Source organism: Schistocerca gregaria, chromosome 2 (genome assembly GCF_023897955.1).
Source record: "Schistocerca gregaria isolate iqSchGreg1 chromosome 2, iqSchGreg1.2, whole genome shotgun sequence".
NCBI lineage: Eukaryota > Metazoa > Arthropoda > Insecta > Orthoptera > Acrididae > Schistocerca > Schistocerca gregaria.
In genome coordinates, this window is record NC_064921.1 from 328,865,798 (window position 1) to 328,882,622 (window position 16,825).

A 16,825-nucleotide genomic window follows, 5' to 3' on the forward strand; every position below is an offset into this window, starting at 1 on the left:
TTCCCTCTCCTTCCTTCCTTCCTGACGAAGCAACTGCCAGTTGCGAAAGCTTGTAATTCTGTGTGTGTGTTTGTGTGTTTTGTTCATGTGCCTGTCTGCCGGCGCTTTCCCGCTTGGTAAGTCTTGGAATCTTTATTTTTAATATATATATATATATATATATATATATATATATATATATATATATATACCAACAGAAATAGAAAGAAAGAAAAACGGATCTACGAGGTCATGTATCACATTGTATTTTTATTATTTATAATACCTAAACTAAGAACTTCGAGCTGCCACCATCCTGTGAGAACAAGTTTCATATCCACAGCAGACATTAACAGAGTTATAGATGCATATCATGCTAAACAATTCAAATTACACAAAGTTGCAGTCATGCCCACATTTCTTTTGGAGAAGGCTATCCATAACATGCAGTTGTGAAACAGTGCAGATAGACAGCTCATCCTAAAAATACCAAATCGCACTCTCCTTCTCCCCCTGGAACTGCACAATAACATGATACTTATGACACCTCTAGGACATGTATGAGACCAGTGCTTGGTGACCAGCAAAACTGTCCCTATATCAAAAGCAAAACGCAATCATCATTATCACATATCAGTTTTGCTTTCAAATGCGATACAGCACAAAATTAGAGGAAGCATCACTAAGTATTTCAACCTGTAATTGCAGTGCATCCTCTTCCAAGCCACTACTTACAAATGGGCTAACTTACTTTTAATTTTAAGTAAATACACACAGAAGAACAATCAGGACCCCTTCATTGTTAAAGCCATGCAGTACACTGAGGAACATTATGAACAATAATAAAAAGTTACCATACCTCAGGATAAGTTCTTCATCTATGTACTGCAAAAGACTCCTGTTGATGAAAAATAAATTGCTGCTAAACGAAAGTTAAAAAACTTTTGAAATCAATAAAAACTAAAAAATTAAAAGCTCAACAACAGCTATCAAATAAATTTAAATAATGAGTAATAATAAACTGTAAAGTATATAGTGTAAGATTCGGAAGTGCAATATTCTGTAAGACAGAAGAGCCAAGGCGAAGGGCAGCGGGCATGATAGAAGGATTACAGAAAAAGTGTGTTGTCACATCTAACAAATTTTCTAACGCAACAAACTCAAAAGCACAATGATGGAACACACAAAGCTAAATACACACACAAACACAAATTGATTACAACACAAATATCATTACAACTTGTCATTCCTTCACACTTACTCATGCAGATATAATATTTTACACATTTATCAACACACTATGATCTTTTCTACTTCAAACTGGGATAGTATCTTGAAATATCATCATCATCATCCTTTTACTAATAACACAACTTGCTGAATAACAAGGCAATAACTCAAAGTTGGTTTAGTACATTTTTTATAATTCAAACAAAGATTAAAAAATGTGCTTATGTACCTAAAAAATGTGCTTTTGTTACAATTTTCTTGTCCCTTGTGCCACTCATTCAGTTATCATAAACTTAGCCCAATGCAGTTGTACATCTACCCCAAAAAATAATACGGCAATATGCAGCAGCTGACCAGAAGCACTGTTTCCTTTTATCTGTACTCACTCTGCTTTGAATAGTTGTGTTTGTTTTTTAAAGCATGTTATGCACCTCTTGCAAGAGCAATATGAGTGGAGAGACCACAGGATAAAGGGGGCAGGGAGAGTGGGAGTAACTCTTTTAGTTCCAGGGTAAATGGCAAAAGAGTTTTGACATTTAGCAATTGAATGACTCTAGGTATGCCTGCTACTAGTCAATATCCATGATATGTTCTGGCTTTCTTTAAACTGCCACTGAAGTACTACATCTGTCTGTCTGGTGGCAAAATGAAACTTTGGTTTGTGAAGAACTTTTCTCAGTGAAGGGCGGGGGTGCCCCTTGCTGAGAATGCCACTGATGCCTTGTAAAATATAATATGGAGAAAATTTTGAACATACAAGCACTAACAAAAGACAACAGAAAAACTGAGGGCAAATATTTTCCCTCCTTTTTTTTTAAAAAAAAAAAAAAAAAGAAATGAATGGCACTGTTGGTTACCTTTTAAATTTTAGCACTGTCTGTGTTTACCAAATACTGATTGGTATAAAACATGAATCCTCTCAAACTGCGATAGTAAGATTTTCTTATAAACTGTGTCACATTAAATGATGAACCCAATTGTAATTGCCTAACAGATTTAGGTCAGGTAAAAAAAGAGTACAGCAACAATTTTAATTTCATTTACATAAATTAGTCCGTACTGGTACCTCAAGTATTGTAGCCATGAAATACATCTGCATCTGATATATAGAAACAAGCTATGCATAAGCTTAATCAATACATGTTCTCCATACATAAATCTGTTCTCTTTTATTGTTTAATTACAAGTCCAATTTAACGCTTTTATTTGTTCTGGGCCAAATATTTTGGTTTATGCAACTTTCTTTCTTCTTTCTATAGAACTGTCTTTCACTATTAGTGCTCTACAAACTGTGGATCTCTCATTCCAATTTAGAATGTGAACTTTCTGATGCATGGGCCATGCGAAAGAAGAATCTCCCACAAGTACAGTCTTCTAGTTGCAGTTTCACGATAAAGAATTACAAATGAGACAAAAAAAGAAAAGTATGATAAACCCCAGCACACTATCAATCAGCAATACAGCTGACAGAATCCCTTCACTTCAAAGCATACAATAGTAACCCCTAGTATCTGTAACTATATCTCCCTTCTTCAGCAAAAAATCTGAGCCAGGAAACAGGTTCGGTGGGTGGGGGGCTGCACATGAACTCATACCCTAGGCTGAATGACATCCACCTGTTATAAGGATGCATAGGAGGTAAAAATGTATCCTTGCCTTTCTCATCCTAGAAAGAACAGACTCACATTGGTGTTGATGATGATGATGATGATGATGATGATGATATCATTAGAGACAGAGGATATACTCTGACTGTGAAATCAGTCATGCACTTTTCAAAACCTTTTAGCAATGTCCGGAAACCATAAAAAACTGAATCTGGGTGGGAATATGAACCTCAAACCACTTAAAAGCGACCAGCATCTCAACACTGCAGCACCTTACTTTGTTTCAAACTGAATGATTCGCCCTCCCTTTCCAAATTACTCCAGTAAATTTATCTTTTTCTCCTTAAACAAGGAACACACAGTTCAGAAAGCTAGGATTATTTCTATCACCAGTACTATGTGTAGCCCCTACTGAAAGTAAGTACCAGCCAGCCACTGTCTCTCCTGTAATTTTAACAATGTGACTGAATTTTCTGTTTGATCAATATTACAAATTATGTAAAAGACTTAGGTGAGCAAGATATGGTTTGTTGATATTGATTTAAACACATTTGGTATTTTTATTTCTATTGTTTTCTGTTTATGACACTTCCATAACCAATAAGCTGGCACACTGCTACAGAATACTTACTCCGCACATGTGACTACCTCACTTCCAGTAAATAATATACTAGCCATGCTTAGTACCAGCAGCAATAGTCACTCGGCAGCATAACAAAGCAGAAGACACTGACACCATTCACTCACATTTTCTTAATCAGGTATTATTAGATCAGATTTACTGTGCAGTTGCTCTCAGGCCATCCCTGGATACAACCCACAAATTTGATAATGTAGACATTCATAATAAGTACACATAAATAGCTCATCCCAAAAATACCAAATGACATACTCGTCCTTATCCCTACAACTTCATAATGATGTGATATTAGCAACATCTGCAGGACATGTGGAGACAGTGCTCGGTAAATATCAAAAATTTTCCTAGTTCAGAAGCAATATCTTATGATTATTGTAATAAATCAGTTTTGTTATGAGCCTAAAATAGTAACTGACTTGCAATTGCTGGAGAATTCATTTTAAATCTTTTCAGGGTACAGTACAAAATTGTATGAAGAGTATGATAGATGAAGTCACTGGATGCTGGAATGGAAAACCGATTCCTTAATTTGCCGAGAGTGGTCCAAAAATCTTTTGTATACTCATCTGGGAGTTAAACTCCCATAACAAAACATAGACAAATCCATTTACAGAGTAATCGAAGAGCTTATTCATATGAAATTACAACAATGACAATTTTCTCAAGCTGTGTGCCACAGCCTTTAGCATTTTGAGTCTGATAACTAGGGACAGACAAATCTGTGAAGATGATAACGTGTAAAATAAGATGGAACTGGCACTTTTTAATGAAATATCTCAAAATTAGCAGTTTTTAATTAAATATCGTGAAATCAGAAATTTTTTAGCAATACTGCAAAATATGGCATTTTTGTGTATAAAAAGGTTGTAAATCTGAGAATGGCACTTTCGTAACTGCTAGTTAATGAATGCTGAAACTGCATTTTGACTTCTTATTTCCTCAAGGCTGACAGTCATGTATAATGTTAAAATGTATGTTCATTTTCCCTGTTACTATGACGTGATGTCAAACCTAATAGTGCAGTTGCCAAAGAACAGCACCAAATTGGAAAAATGACACTGATATTGGAAAAATAATACCAAAATAAGAATAAAACTGAAACTGGCAAAAAACAACAATTTTCTTCTTCTTTCTTCTTTTGGTGTTTACCCTGAGGTTGGTTTGCATCAGAGTGCAATGCCTCTCTTCTTTCTGCTGTCCTCTTCATTTCCACATATGTGTTACATCCAATGTCATTGATGATCTGCTGCATGTATGATATGCTCGGTCGCCTCTGCTGATTCCTTCCCTCAATAGCTCCTTCTGCTATTGTTCCAATGATGTTGTTGTGTCTTAGGATGTGCCCTACAAGTTTGTCTCTTCTTGTTGGGGTGTGCCACCACATGGATATGGTTCCCTGTACTCTTCTAAGCACCTTTTCATTTGCTACTTTGTCTCTCCAGCTGATCTTCATCATCCTTCTATAGCACCACATTTTCAGAGCCTCTAACCATCTTCTCTCTTCTCTTCCCACTGTCCAAGTTTCATATCCGTATAGGGCCATACTCCAAACGAAAGCTTTCATAATACATTTCCTTATTTTCAGACTGATGTTCTTGCTGGTGAGTAAGTTCCTCCTCAGAACAAATGCAATTTTGGCCTGTTGTACTCTGCTCCCAATTTCTTTCCAGCTTCTACCATCCCTTGTCATTTTGCTTCCCAGGTAGGTAAATTCCTCAATCATTTCCAGCTCCTCTCTTCCAATTCTCATTCTCAGAGGTTCATATTCTAATTCTGCACTGCATACCATCACTTAAGTCTTTTTCTTGTTTATTCTCATTCAACACCAGTTGCATAAAATCCTTTCCATTGTTCTGAAAACTTCCCCTAGATCTTCTTTTGTCTCTGTGACTACAGCAATATCATCTGCATAACATAGCCTGTCTATCTTCTGCCCCTTAATTTTGATCCCCATCTCAGTACTTTCTTGAACTTGGTCTACAGCTTCCTGGATGCAAGTATTGAATAGAAGAGGAGAGAGGGCACATCCTCTTCTTACCCCTTTCCTAATATTTGCTTTGTGTTCCTGGTGACAGTTCCTAATCACTGCTACCTCGTTCTTACAGAAATTGAGTATCACACAGATGTCTTTATACTTCATTCCACTTTTCCTCAGCACTCTGAATGTCTCTTTACCAGATAACATTATCAAATGCCCTTTCCAGGTCTACAAAGGTAATATACGTTGGTTTATTTTTCTGTAATTGCTTTTCAAAAAGGAGTCTCAATGCCAGAAGCACTTCTATTGTTCCCAATCCCCTTTTGAAACCAAACTGATTTTCATTTAGCATATCCTCCATCTTCTTTTCAATTCTCTTCAGAATTATTTTTATGAGAATTTTTTATGCATGTGGTATTAGGTTTGAAGTTCGGCACTGTTCACATTTTGTAGCTGCTGCCTTCTTTGGTATAGAAACAATGATGCATTTCTGGAAGTTTGTCAAGTATCTCTCCTGTGTTATAGATGGACCTAATAAGTTTGAGCAGTATCATTTCCTTGCTGTCACCAGCATTCTTTATTAGTTCTGCAGGGATGTCATCAATACCCATTGCTTTGTTGTCTCTTAGTTCTTTTACAGCTTTGTCAACTTCTTCTTGAAGAATAATTTCACCAAGTTCAGCAAAAAACAACAAATATAATGAAAAAATAATATCAAATTTGGCAAAAAAATCCAGTTTGGTAAAGAAACGCCTAATCTGGCAAAAAAAGCCATAGAATTTGGCAGAAAAGGTAAAACTTAACTTCGAAAAAAAGGGGTAACTCCAAATTTGGTAAAAAATTAAATCAAAAAGGGAAAAATACAAAACTGAAAAAAAACCAGTGGAATTGTAAAACACAGAAATTGTCAAAAACATCAAAAATGGCAAAAAAACACCAAAACTGGCAAAAAGCAACGATTTTGACAAAAAATACACCAAATTTACCAAGAATTTGCCAAATATGTGAACACTGTATTTGGCAAAAAACAATAACAATGTAGTTTGCAAAAAAGATAGCACAGAATACCGAAAACAAGAACACCAAACCTGGTGGGAAAAAATACAGAATCTGGCAAAAAATAACACCAAATATGGCCAAAAATTACACACAAACTGGCCATAAAATAAAACGATTTTTTCCTGAGTCTACTGATAATCTTTCCACTCAGAAATGAATATGATCGGCTCTGAATTCTTTATTTCCTATATATTACTGTTACTAGTGTTGAACATCCATCTGTTTTCAAGCAAACCTCTATGATAAAACATGTAATAAAATAGAAAACCTACAGCCATCCTACGATGTAATTAATTACAAGGCTGCCGGTTTCAGTGCTTCAGTACATGGTTTCAGTGCTTCAGTACATGACCTTAGGCCTTAACTGACTCTGAGGGGGTTAACTCAAATCATATACACAATTCCATCAGAGCCCGACATCTATGAACTGGTTTTCACAGACTACCTGTAACAACGACGTTGTGTCTCCAACCATGTGTGGATAGGCAACATCGTTGATAAAGTTAATCTTCGAAAACCAGTTTATAATCTCCACATATGGTTGCAGACACAACACTGTGGTTTTACATATAGTCTGCGAAAACCAATTCATAGATGTTGGCCACAGATGGAATCATATATGTTATTGGAGTTAACCCCACTGTGTCAGTTAAGGCCTGAAGATGGTCACCAAAACTGGTAGCCATATAATAAATAACGTCGTAAGGACGGCTGTAGGTGTTCCACTTTATTACATAAGTGAACAGATAAAGTCTCTCAAACCCCCAATCAGAAGGATGATCGTATAAAACCTCTATGATAAAGTGTTAGTAACCAAAAAATTACAATCCAAAATTGTAAACCAAAATAAGTTTAATTACACAAGTTTCTGTCATAAAATACCTATGGTCTAAACACAGTCCATTAGTTACGACAATAACACTCTTCAATAACTGAAAACTAATTCATTAAGTTGAGGATCTCAATTCGGTGATACCTAAGACATTATCTCAAAAGCTTTTAGACACTATGTTACTTGCCCCTTTATAAGACATGTAACATATTGAACCACCACTTAAGTTTGCAACAATTGATGCCGGTACATAAATCAGCTTTTCTAATAAGTTACCTCCCTGATATACAATATTTAGTGGGCCCACTACAAATGCTGACATTTATATCACATTTTCTTGTGTTAATAAAATTCAACACAACAAACCACACAATCTCAGTTAGGAAAGCCCCATGGGAATAGCATTTTTACAGAAAACACAGCAGCATACTAGGTCCTACGTGGAATTAGTCATTAACTTGTACCAAATAATAATTATGTCTTACACAAACAGCATGTTGCTGTTAACCTTGTGACTGAATGATAAAGAGCCAGGTAAAGGGGAAGTAGTATTACACAAAACTACACATGCTGTTTTACATGTAAGTATATTTGGATTGTACATTGTGTTGTTATTGGTAGTTGAAGGAAGAGCAAAAAGTAACTAAAAATGGTATGTTATATTAAATGGATGCAGGATATACAGTGCATCATTTATGGCACACCCTGCATACCTGAGTGACATTTTAATGACAGCAGTTCCAGTGAGACGTGGTTTTGAAGCTTGAGATTTCCGAGCCTCGAAATCCATCTCATATTTTAAGAAGCCTTTGCGGCCCACTCTTGAAGTAGGTTTTCTTCTACATTGATGCAGAGAGTACGTAATATACTATGTAATTAGTATCCTGAGATAATTCTTAAAACATAAATTCTCTGGTTACAGAGAGCTGGACATCACGCAAACGGGCAATACCCACAATTTTGGCAACAAAAACTACAAAAATGACACAAAAACAATGAAGTTTGAAGACATGGAATAATTACTGATTAGGTACAAACTGTAGCATTTCAAAAATAAGAAAACAATAAATGTATCTTCATGTGTGTAGGTGAGCACAGAAGATTAATACACAAAACATCACAACAGTTAATAAACACTATTAAAACTCTACAACAAATTGAAATGTGACTACTTTCACTCCTATTCCCTAATTTCTGTAATAAAATTTGCTGAGCAAATAAACACAATAATATCAAACATAGTAAATTTAGTTGTAGCTTTCATGCAGCAAATGAAAGCTGTACTAGGAGTTCTATTTTCAACAAGATATAAATCAGATGTATCACAAAAAAGATGTGAGATGAGTCTGCTGTAAGGGATTAAAAACTTCAAATTCAAGAATAGTTTTTTTAATAACCTATTTATTCAAGAATCTAACGTTTTACTAAACAAATTTTATCAAAACACTGAACCAACAAATTATACAGATTAAATAATTGATAATACAGTGGGGAGCTAGACCTCAATCAAGAACCACAACTACCTTCGCTCCTGTTTCAGTAGACTAAAAGTATAGAAGTTGAAAATTTGTTTGAGAATAATGGCGATGTCCAATGCATACTATAACGGTAAATAAATAACAACAAAATTCACACACTGTGAAGTCACCATAGCAATGATAACAGTAGTGACCCATTTCCACAAGGGACCGATGGCTGTAGCAGTCTGGTCCCTTTAATCCCACAAACCAACCAACCATTTCCACAAGCTAAAAAACAAGCCACAATATAGAAGCTACATTAGAACTGACTGTATGCTTCTATATCGGTCCTGAATGCTCAAACTGACACTAGGAGCATAAAATGTAATTTGGGGTATAATATGATAGTAGTATCATATACAAAGACACTTTTCACAACTGAGATGTACTTCTTCATATGACAAAAGATGATTTTATCTTAATCATTGCAACAGGCAAATTAGAGTACTTATTTTTTTTAGGCTGCATCTACACAGAACGCTCCCAATTAACACCAAAGGGAAAAAATAACATTTAACATCCTGCTGACATGAACGTCATTACACATTACGAACTAGCTCAGGTGGATGACAGGCTATGATATTTCAATGAATCTATTTCACTGTAAGTGGTGAATAAGCAATGAGCAGGCAGAGATTCAAACCTCCCAAGTCCAAAGTCTTCCACCTTACACCATTCCTCACTTCCTAGAAACAATATTCTAGCATATGATTTACATACTATACAATTCATACAGTTCATTCACCATATTTTGAATGGTCATTCAATGTTATTTATCCAACATCACTGACACTGATGATTTGCTGCTTCCAAATTCTCCATTCTGGCTGCAGCCCTTCAACACTTCCTTTGGCAACTTAAACCACATATCCAAGCACCATCATCCATGGATTAACTCTGTTCTCCCCATGAAATATTCCTGCACTGTGATTCCTACTGGCCCTTTTCCAGATGGAAATGTCCATTAACTACCTGTGCCTTGTCACTTCAGAAAGTTGTCTATCAATATCAAGCTCATACTCCTGCCTGGAATATCACTTCCCATCATGATAGTACCAGCTTTTATCAAACAAGTCCATCAATCTCTCACAGCTGCCAAAACCGGCCTTACTGACACCAGAGCTAACACTGAAGCCTGTCAAGCTGAGTTTGTATTTCCAACCAACCATAATTCCCCCCATCCTCACCTAACTACCTCCCGATAACCCTACAAGAATTTATAACTTTACGCTCCAACCACGGATCCCTCCCCAATGTCATTAACCACTTAGCTGCAGAAAGCACTACCATTCATCATCTCTAGACCTATAATTACACTATGGAAACCAATTCATCATCTCTAGACCTATAATTACACTATGGAAACCATCTCATGATTTGTGGTAGAGAATACTTCTAGTACCACTATCATATCACACAATTCATCATTCCATTCGCGAACAGTGTATCAGATGAAAGACTGTTCATTGGCATCCAAATGAGGACAAATGTGGGAAGAAATAATATGTTGTGGCTCATTTCATTTAAAATCACCCAAAATAAAGAAATCTTATCGCCCTCATGTCACACATTTTTGTGAAAAATTGGTGTAAGAAAGTACATAAACTAACTTTTCTACTTCTTTTTGATGAATTAGGAGGACATTTTGAATTGTGGCATATTTTCACCAACTGGCATCAGTGGAAAAGGCATGTTAAAAGTTTGTAACAACTGTAAACTTCTTTATTTATGAATCAATTTTATTCATTTTGGTGCTATCTGAAAGACAAAAGGCTAAACTATGATATAAATTAATCGAAATATCCACGGGTGTACTGCCGGTCTATAGTGTCCAACGGGCACAATATTTCAGCGATCAAACATGTCGCCATCATCAGGTGAACTGACGGACTGAGCTCCTGTGAACGTGCCGGCACGTTCACAGGAGCTCAGTCCGTCAGTTCACCTGATGATGGCGACATGTTTGATCGCCGAAATATTGTGCCCGCTGGACACTATAGACCGGCAGTACACTCGTGGTTATTTCGATTATCCAATACGCCGGGAGAAACTCAAGAATCACATGATATAAATTTATTAAAATGCTGGAGTTACGGATACAAATATTTACAAATTTGTAACGAAAGCATTTCTATATATATGGTTTTTTTTCAGAACTTTTCCACCAAAATCACAAGTTTCACTGTTTTAACTTTTGTTTCACATACTGCCTATTATCATACTTTTCAATACAAAAAATCGGAAGGGTATTTGTTCTGTTTAGTGATTTAAAACTGAAAGAATATAAATAAAAATATATTCATTTGTCTTTGGGACTCTTAGCTAATATACAACAATGATCTTCAATTCACATAAAATATATACATAACATTCTAAGAAGTGTTCATTCTTTCCAGCAAGTTATCAATAGAGAATATTGTGTCTGATCTGAAAATATACCTACTAGTAGTAGGTAAAATCATTACAGTGTTTTCATAAGGGATCTACTAAATATCAGGATGAAGTGGCCATGAATAAACAGGAAAGTCCACTTGGTTTCATGAATTTGACCTTTGCATCTCTAATTTCCTCACTTGTCTCCAGAATTTTTCAAGTTACCACAAGCTGTGACTGGTTATTGCAGATAGCTCCAACGGATATTTCTTCTTTAAGAGTGATAGAAACTGTGTTTTGAAGCCCAAGATGAACTTGTATGAATTTAGTAGATGATGCAAAACACTATCAGTAACTTGCTTTCTTTCACTGGTTTGAAAAAACGAAGGAATCTTGTTCCAGGAATGGGACAACCATCTCAACCATTTTTGTAACATGTTTGTGAATTTCATTATCTCCTCTGTCATAGCACAAAATGTTTGTATTCCTAGAACATGATAAGATCTTTTGAATTTAAAATTTGATTTTCATACAGTTGCTGTAAACTTGCTCTTGTTGCTAAATTTTTAATAGTACCACCAACACCATCACATGCATTTTTTCCATGACTAGCTGCAAAAAAATTCCACTCTGCAGTTACCCTATGATCTTGTTTGTAATGGTTCAAATTTAAAAATTTCTTAAACTTTTTATATTGTGCACAGTTGCCATCACTGAAGTAAATAACATGGATGTGTGATATTTGTTCCAGTATATTGGTGAGAGGAGTTTTCAGGAAAATGCAGATTCTGTTTGATCATACTGCACACGATCACTTATACAAGACACCAACAATTACTTAATGTGATCCTCTGTTTTATACTACACAACACAAGAATGAACAGTGACTTGAATGTTCTGCCAGTGAAATGCTTGTGCAACATCCTGAAGGTAATGTGGATAGGTTTATGCAAAATCCACTACAATGATGCATAATATATCAGGTATTCTTTCCTAGCTTTATTTTAAGCAGGGACAGAGACTTTGATATGTAATGATGCTGTGCCATCTTCTGAAGTTTTCACACGAGATACTCAACAAACTTATCAATTTCATTAACATGTCAAATGTAGGTCAATTAGTTAGGATCCATTGCTTGAAAATAACATTTTCAGAATAATGTAAGGAATCCAGCTCCAGTAAGTTACACAGTCCTTGCTGTGTTCAGGACACTGAGAACAGCAATGCAGTATTTACTCCTCATTCTGCAGATTGCAAACGTGTTTCTTTAAAAGTTAAGTGTACGGTTCTTTAACAAGTGCAGCATGCATCAACAGTTTTACATTTTGGTAGTAAACGCATACACATATGCAGGGGCGCCAACTTATAACAATGGGGGAGGGGGTCTTGCCCCGGGAAATTTTTTAAATGTTAGATGAGAAATAGTTAGTTTTAAGGTTTTTTTAAGCATTTTAGAGTCACGTGGTCAACATTAGAACCCCGAAAACTAGACTCTCAATAAATTGACACTCCGAGAAGCTCGACAAGCCTGACACATTTTTTGGCTTTGAAAAAAGAAACAAAACAAATGTGCACGGTATTTTTGTAAAAAGGTAATTTAATTTACAGTAATAATCATGCTTATAGACTATTACAGAGCAGTGAATATATAGCTCTGAAAAGACTGAAATTATATTTAAATAAATCCTAAACTATCATTAAAAGAATAAAAAATAAAATATTGCTGTCGCACAGTAATAGCACTTTGATTAAGGCTCAGGGTTCATTAAATAAAAACAATATCTTAAAGCTAATGCTTTAATACAGTTAATAAAGTTAACACAATATATCTAATACTTTCAGTCAAAAAGTATGTAAATAGCGCGTTTTAATTGGGTCTTATACCCTAAAAATATTGAAGAATTTGAAAATAACTAATATAGTACTATAGTAATACAGTACTAAACTAGTACTAATAGTTCGAAACTGAAAATTTAACATTATGTATGTATTTAATTCTCTATTTTATAAAGATTTTTAATATTGCTCTGAATGCCATTATTAGGGCTAGAGTGGGTTTAGAAAGGTGCAAATGTCAACTGTCTGACTGGATTACTAAATGTGAAGTCGTTGATGACTGGTCGGATATTCACTTCATCCAAAACATCTCAGTGGACATGAAGACCAACCAAGTTGTCCAATCACTTCTGTCCCATTGTTGATTTGAGGTAGGACTTCACATGTCTAAGGGTGCTAAATGACCGTTCTGCTGTTGCTGTTGTGATTGGAACTACTTGGAGAAGCTTAATGCACTTCACTATTTCACATAACATTTCTCCAACTGCAGGCTCTTGTGTAATGTACTTTCTTACACCATTCACATCTTTTAAAACCTGTTGTTTTTTATTAGCAATATCAGCTAACATATTCAAGTGTAAACGCAGTCTCTCAATGTCTAGGTCATTTTTGAAAAACTCAAAATTTGTTTCACATCTATTTACTAAAAGCAAGCACTCTTGTTCAACTGCAATGACCTGTGTGAGTCCAGTTGAAGCAAACCGCTGAGTAACGCAAGAGTGCTCTGTTTCACAAACTTCAATGTAAATAGCTTTGTAGTATTCCTTTGGGGTTTTGAAAGTGTGGGGTGAGGTGGCTTCGTTGTTTCCATACATCATTGGTATACTTTGATTCCAGGAAGCGAAGGATTGTCAAATTGTGAATGTTTTTCTATTAAACACAACTCCCAAAAGTATTCAAAACTATCATGCCTTCCATTCAATATACAAATCAAGCCCTCATATATCTTTTCCAGATCAGCAGCACAGATGAGGGCATTGAATTTTTTCATTGAATTTTTCATTTTCCTTTACCCGGTTTACTGCATGGCAATAAATACGTAAAAAGAAAGAAGTCTTTAATTGTAACGTTGACTCAAGGTAGCGTGCACATTTGTAACCTGCCTCTGTTTTGTCCTCTGCAGAAAATGTTTCAAAAACCCCTAGAAGTTCTTCAAAGTTTTTCAATATTCTCAAGATACTAGAAGCTGTCCATCGAGTCGGGCAAAGGGGTCGTAGACCAGCTCTGGTCGTTGGCGCTCTCACAGCGTATGATTCTGAAAAGTCCCATCCTTTTGTTAGATTTCCTTACGGTGTTTATTAAGTCTTTGGCTAAAGCCATAATATCCCTCATAGACGTAACATGGAGGAGACTGTCTACAACTGCCAAGTCTAAACTGTGGGCAGTACACATGTCATGCTTTTGGTTGTATATCAAAAACTAACGTTTTTAGTCCTTTGAACTTACCACTCATATTCAAGGCACCATCATAGCACTGTCCACGTAAGTTATCCATTGACAAATGAGGACAATTAAGCCAATAAAGTCTTCATTGATGATTACGGAATCATCGACAGTACAAATACAAAATGACACTTGTTCGTGAATTGGTGAATCACTTGTTTTGTCAACCATAATAGAAAAATGTTCACTCTTCTTTACTGAAGCCAATACCTTCTTCAACACAAACTTTCCTAGTAGATCAATAATCTCGCTTTGAATATCATGGGGTATCCACTTATACCCTGAATGCCCTAACCAATCTTTAAATTCCAGGTATGGAGTTCTAACAATTGAAAAATAAATTGAGTTTAAATCTTCGCGCCCTCTAATTGCTAGTCTTTGTCGGCATAGAAATTGCACAGTAGTAAAATTTATCTCAAGGGCTAAGCGGCCTTTCTTCAAATCACTATCTAACTGTTCATTCAATCGGGAGGCCACACTTCAGTTAGTGATAGAATTTAGTTTCAGTACACCTTCTTTATGCATAAACTTCTTTTTATGAAGATTGGGTTTTTCCAAAGCCTTTTTGCAGTTAGAAAACCCTACGGAAGTAAATGCACCTTCTTTTCTTGAAGAAAATTGTATTAGATTTTTAGCATCTGCCTCTTTTCAGGTTTTGCAAAAAACTTTTTCGGCCATGTATATTTGATCAACCAAGAATTCTGAAATGATCTTCCCTTACCGGATTGCCCATGTTTCGGCTGTGAACGTTTCTCGCCTGAAGACGACAAAGCAATTTATGACAATAATTTTTGCTGGTTAACTTGCAGTATCATCAACTTTCAAGCGCGCCTTTTTGGTAACAAATTTATCCATTTCAAACATAATTCACAATACACTAAGAAACTAAAGAAAACGAATAAAATATAGTCATATAAAATATTCCACTAAACACTAAAGTTGGAACACTAAACATGTCTGCAGTATGCACTAAACGAAACTATCCACACTGAATGACTGCGACAGCAAGGTGGGCTTTATATAGCCGCAGCGTCGTAATGTCTCAAAGTGTCAAGGCAACACATGGCGGAGGGTTCCAGATGCTTCTGCTCCTGTCCTTTTGATGTCGCTGTGGCTGCAGCCCTGGTCCACCAGCACCAGACTTCACCCGAAGGTTTGCGCAATGGGACAGGACATAACACCATAACACTATCATGATTCACACCTGCTTACTACCAAAATGTTTATTTGTTTTAACTCATTACTGAATGTATTTTAAAAGGTAACTATCATCAACCAAGGAAAAAAAATCAACATAATTTTGTGATTTTACAAAGTATAATATAACAAATAATTTTCTTAAATTATTGGGGGGGGGCTTTGACCCCCCCCCCAAATGAATTTATAAGTGGGCTTGGGCCCCCTCAGGCCCCATGGAGTCGGCGCCTGTGCACATATGTTATGCATTCCACAACTACTTACAGTAAACATTTTTTTGGATGAATTTCACAAACCTTTGTAAAATCAATTTTATCAGAAGGTTATTTTTCTTTGAAAGCTAAAAACATATATTTCAGATTATTCAAAATGTGTCTTTTCGTCTCGTACACTCTCTTTTGCCACTTTCTGAAGGGACAGACGGACAGTCTCTTTTGTTGTTGTTGTTGTTGTTGTGGTGGTGGTCTTCAGTCCAGAGCAGCTCTCCATGCTACTCTATCCTGTGCAAACTTCATCATCTCCCAGTACCTACTGAAACCTACATGCTTCTGAATCGGTTTAGTGTATTCACCTCTTCCCCCCCCCCCATGATTTTTACCCTCCACACTGCCCTCCAATACTAAATTGGTAATCCCTTGATGCCTCAGAATATATCATACCAACCGATCCCTTCTTCTAGTCAAGTTGTGCCACAAATTTCCCTTCTCCCCAATTCTATTCAATATCTCCTCTAGCGGAAATTTTACTTATCAAGGTCACAGTAAAAAGTCTAGACATGGGTTTCCACATCCTTAACTATCCTATTTCTCACTTTACAGCTTACTTTTGACAAAAATACTGTCTTCTTATACTAATATCCTTGATTACTTTACCACATACTCTGCAGGTTAAAAAACATTTGGATGTTTTTCTTTATACCATGAAGTTGGTGGTACATTCAGTATTTGCAGTTTTTCTTTAACAGAACTTCTGCTAAATTTCTCTTGAAGTTTTTGCATTGAACTACTACAATCTGTGGATTCAGGACTCCCATGTTCTTCACGGACATTTTCTACTGGAACATGTGGCACTTATGATGCCATTTGCTGGAATTTTACTGCTCAGAGACAAGACTTGGATTGGATGTACTTT

At 35.9% G+C, this 16,825-nt stretch overlaps 1 protein-coding gene across 13 annotated transcripts in view; it reads right to left on the reverse strand.

Annotated features, from left to right (window-relative positions):
* Positions 1-16,825, reverse strand: part of LOC126336976 (mitogen-activated protein kinase kinase kinase kinase 5) — a 290,756-nt gene that overhangs the window by 157,872 nt on the left and 116,059 nt on the right. For 5 of the 13 annotated variants that reach the window (XM_050001203.1, XM_050001198.1, XM_050001200.1 and 2 more), the window contains exons 12-13: positions 8,039-8,164; positions 839-877 (exon numbers count right to left, since the gene is read on the reverse strand). The exons of 4 other annotated variants lie outside the window; for them this stretch is intronic. In XM_050001203.1, the coding sequence (XP_049857160.1) occupies positions 839-877; positions 8,039-8,164 (165 nt within the window). The remainder of the gene's footprint in view (positions 1-838; positions 878-8,038; positions 8,165-16,825) is intronic. 4 more of the 13 variants (XM_050001199.1, XM_050001202.1, XM_050001207.1 and 1 more) reach the window with 1 other exon arrangement.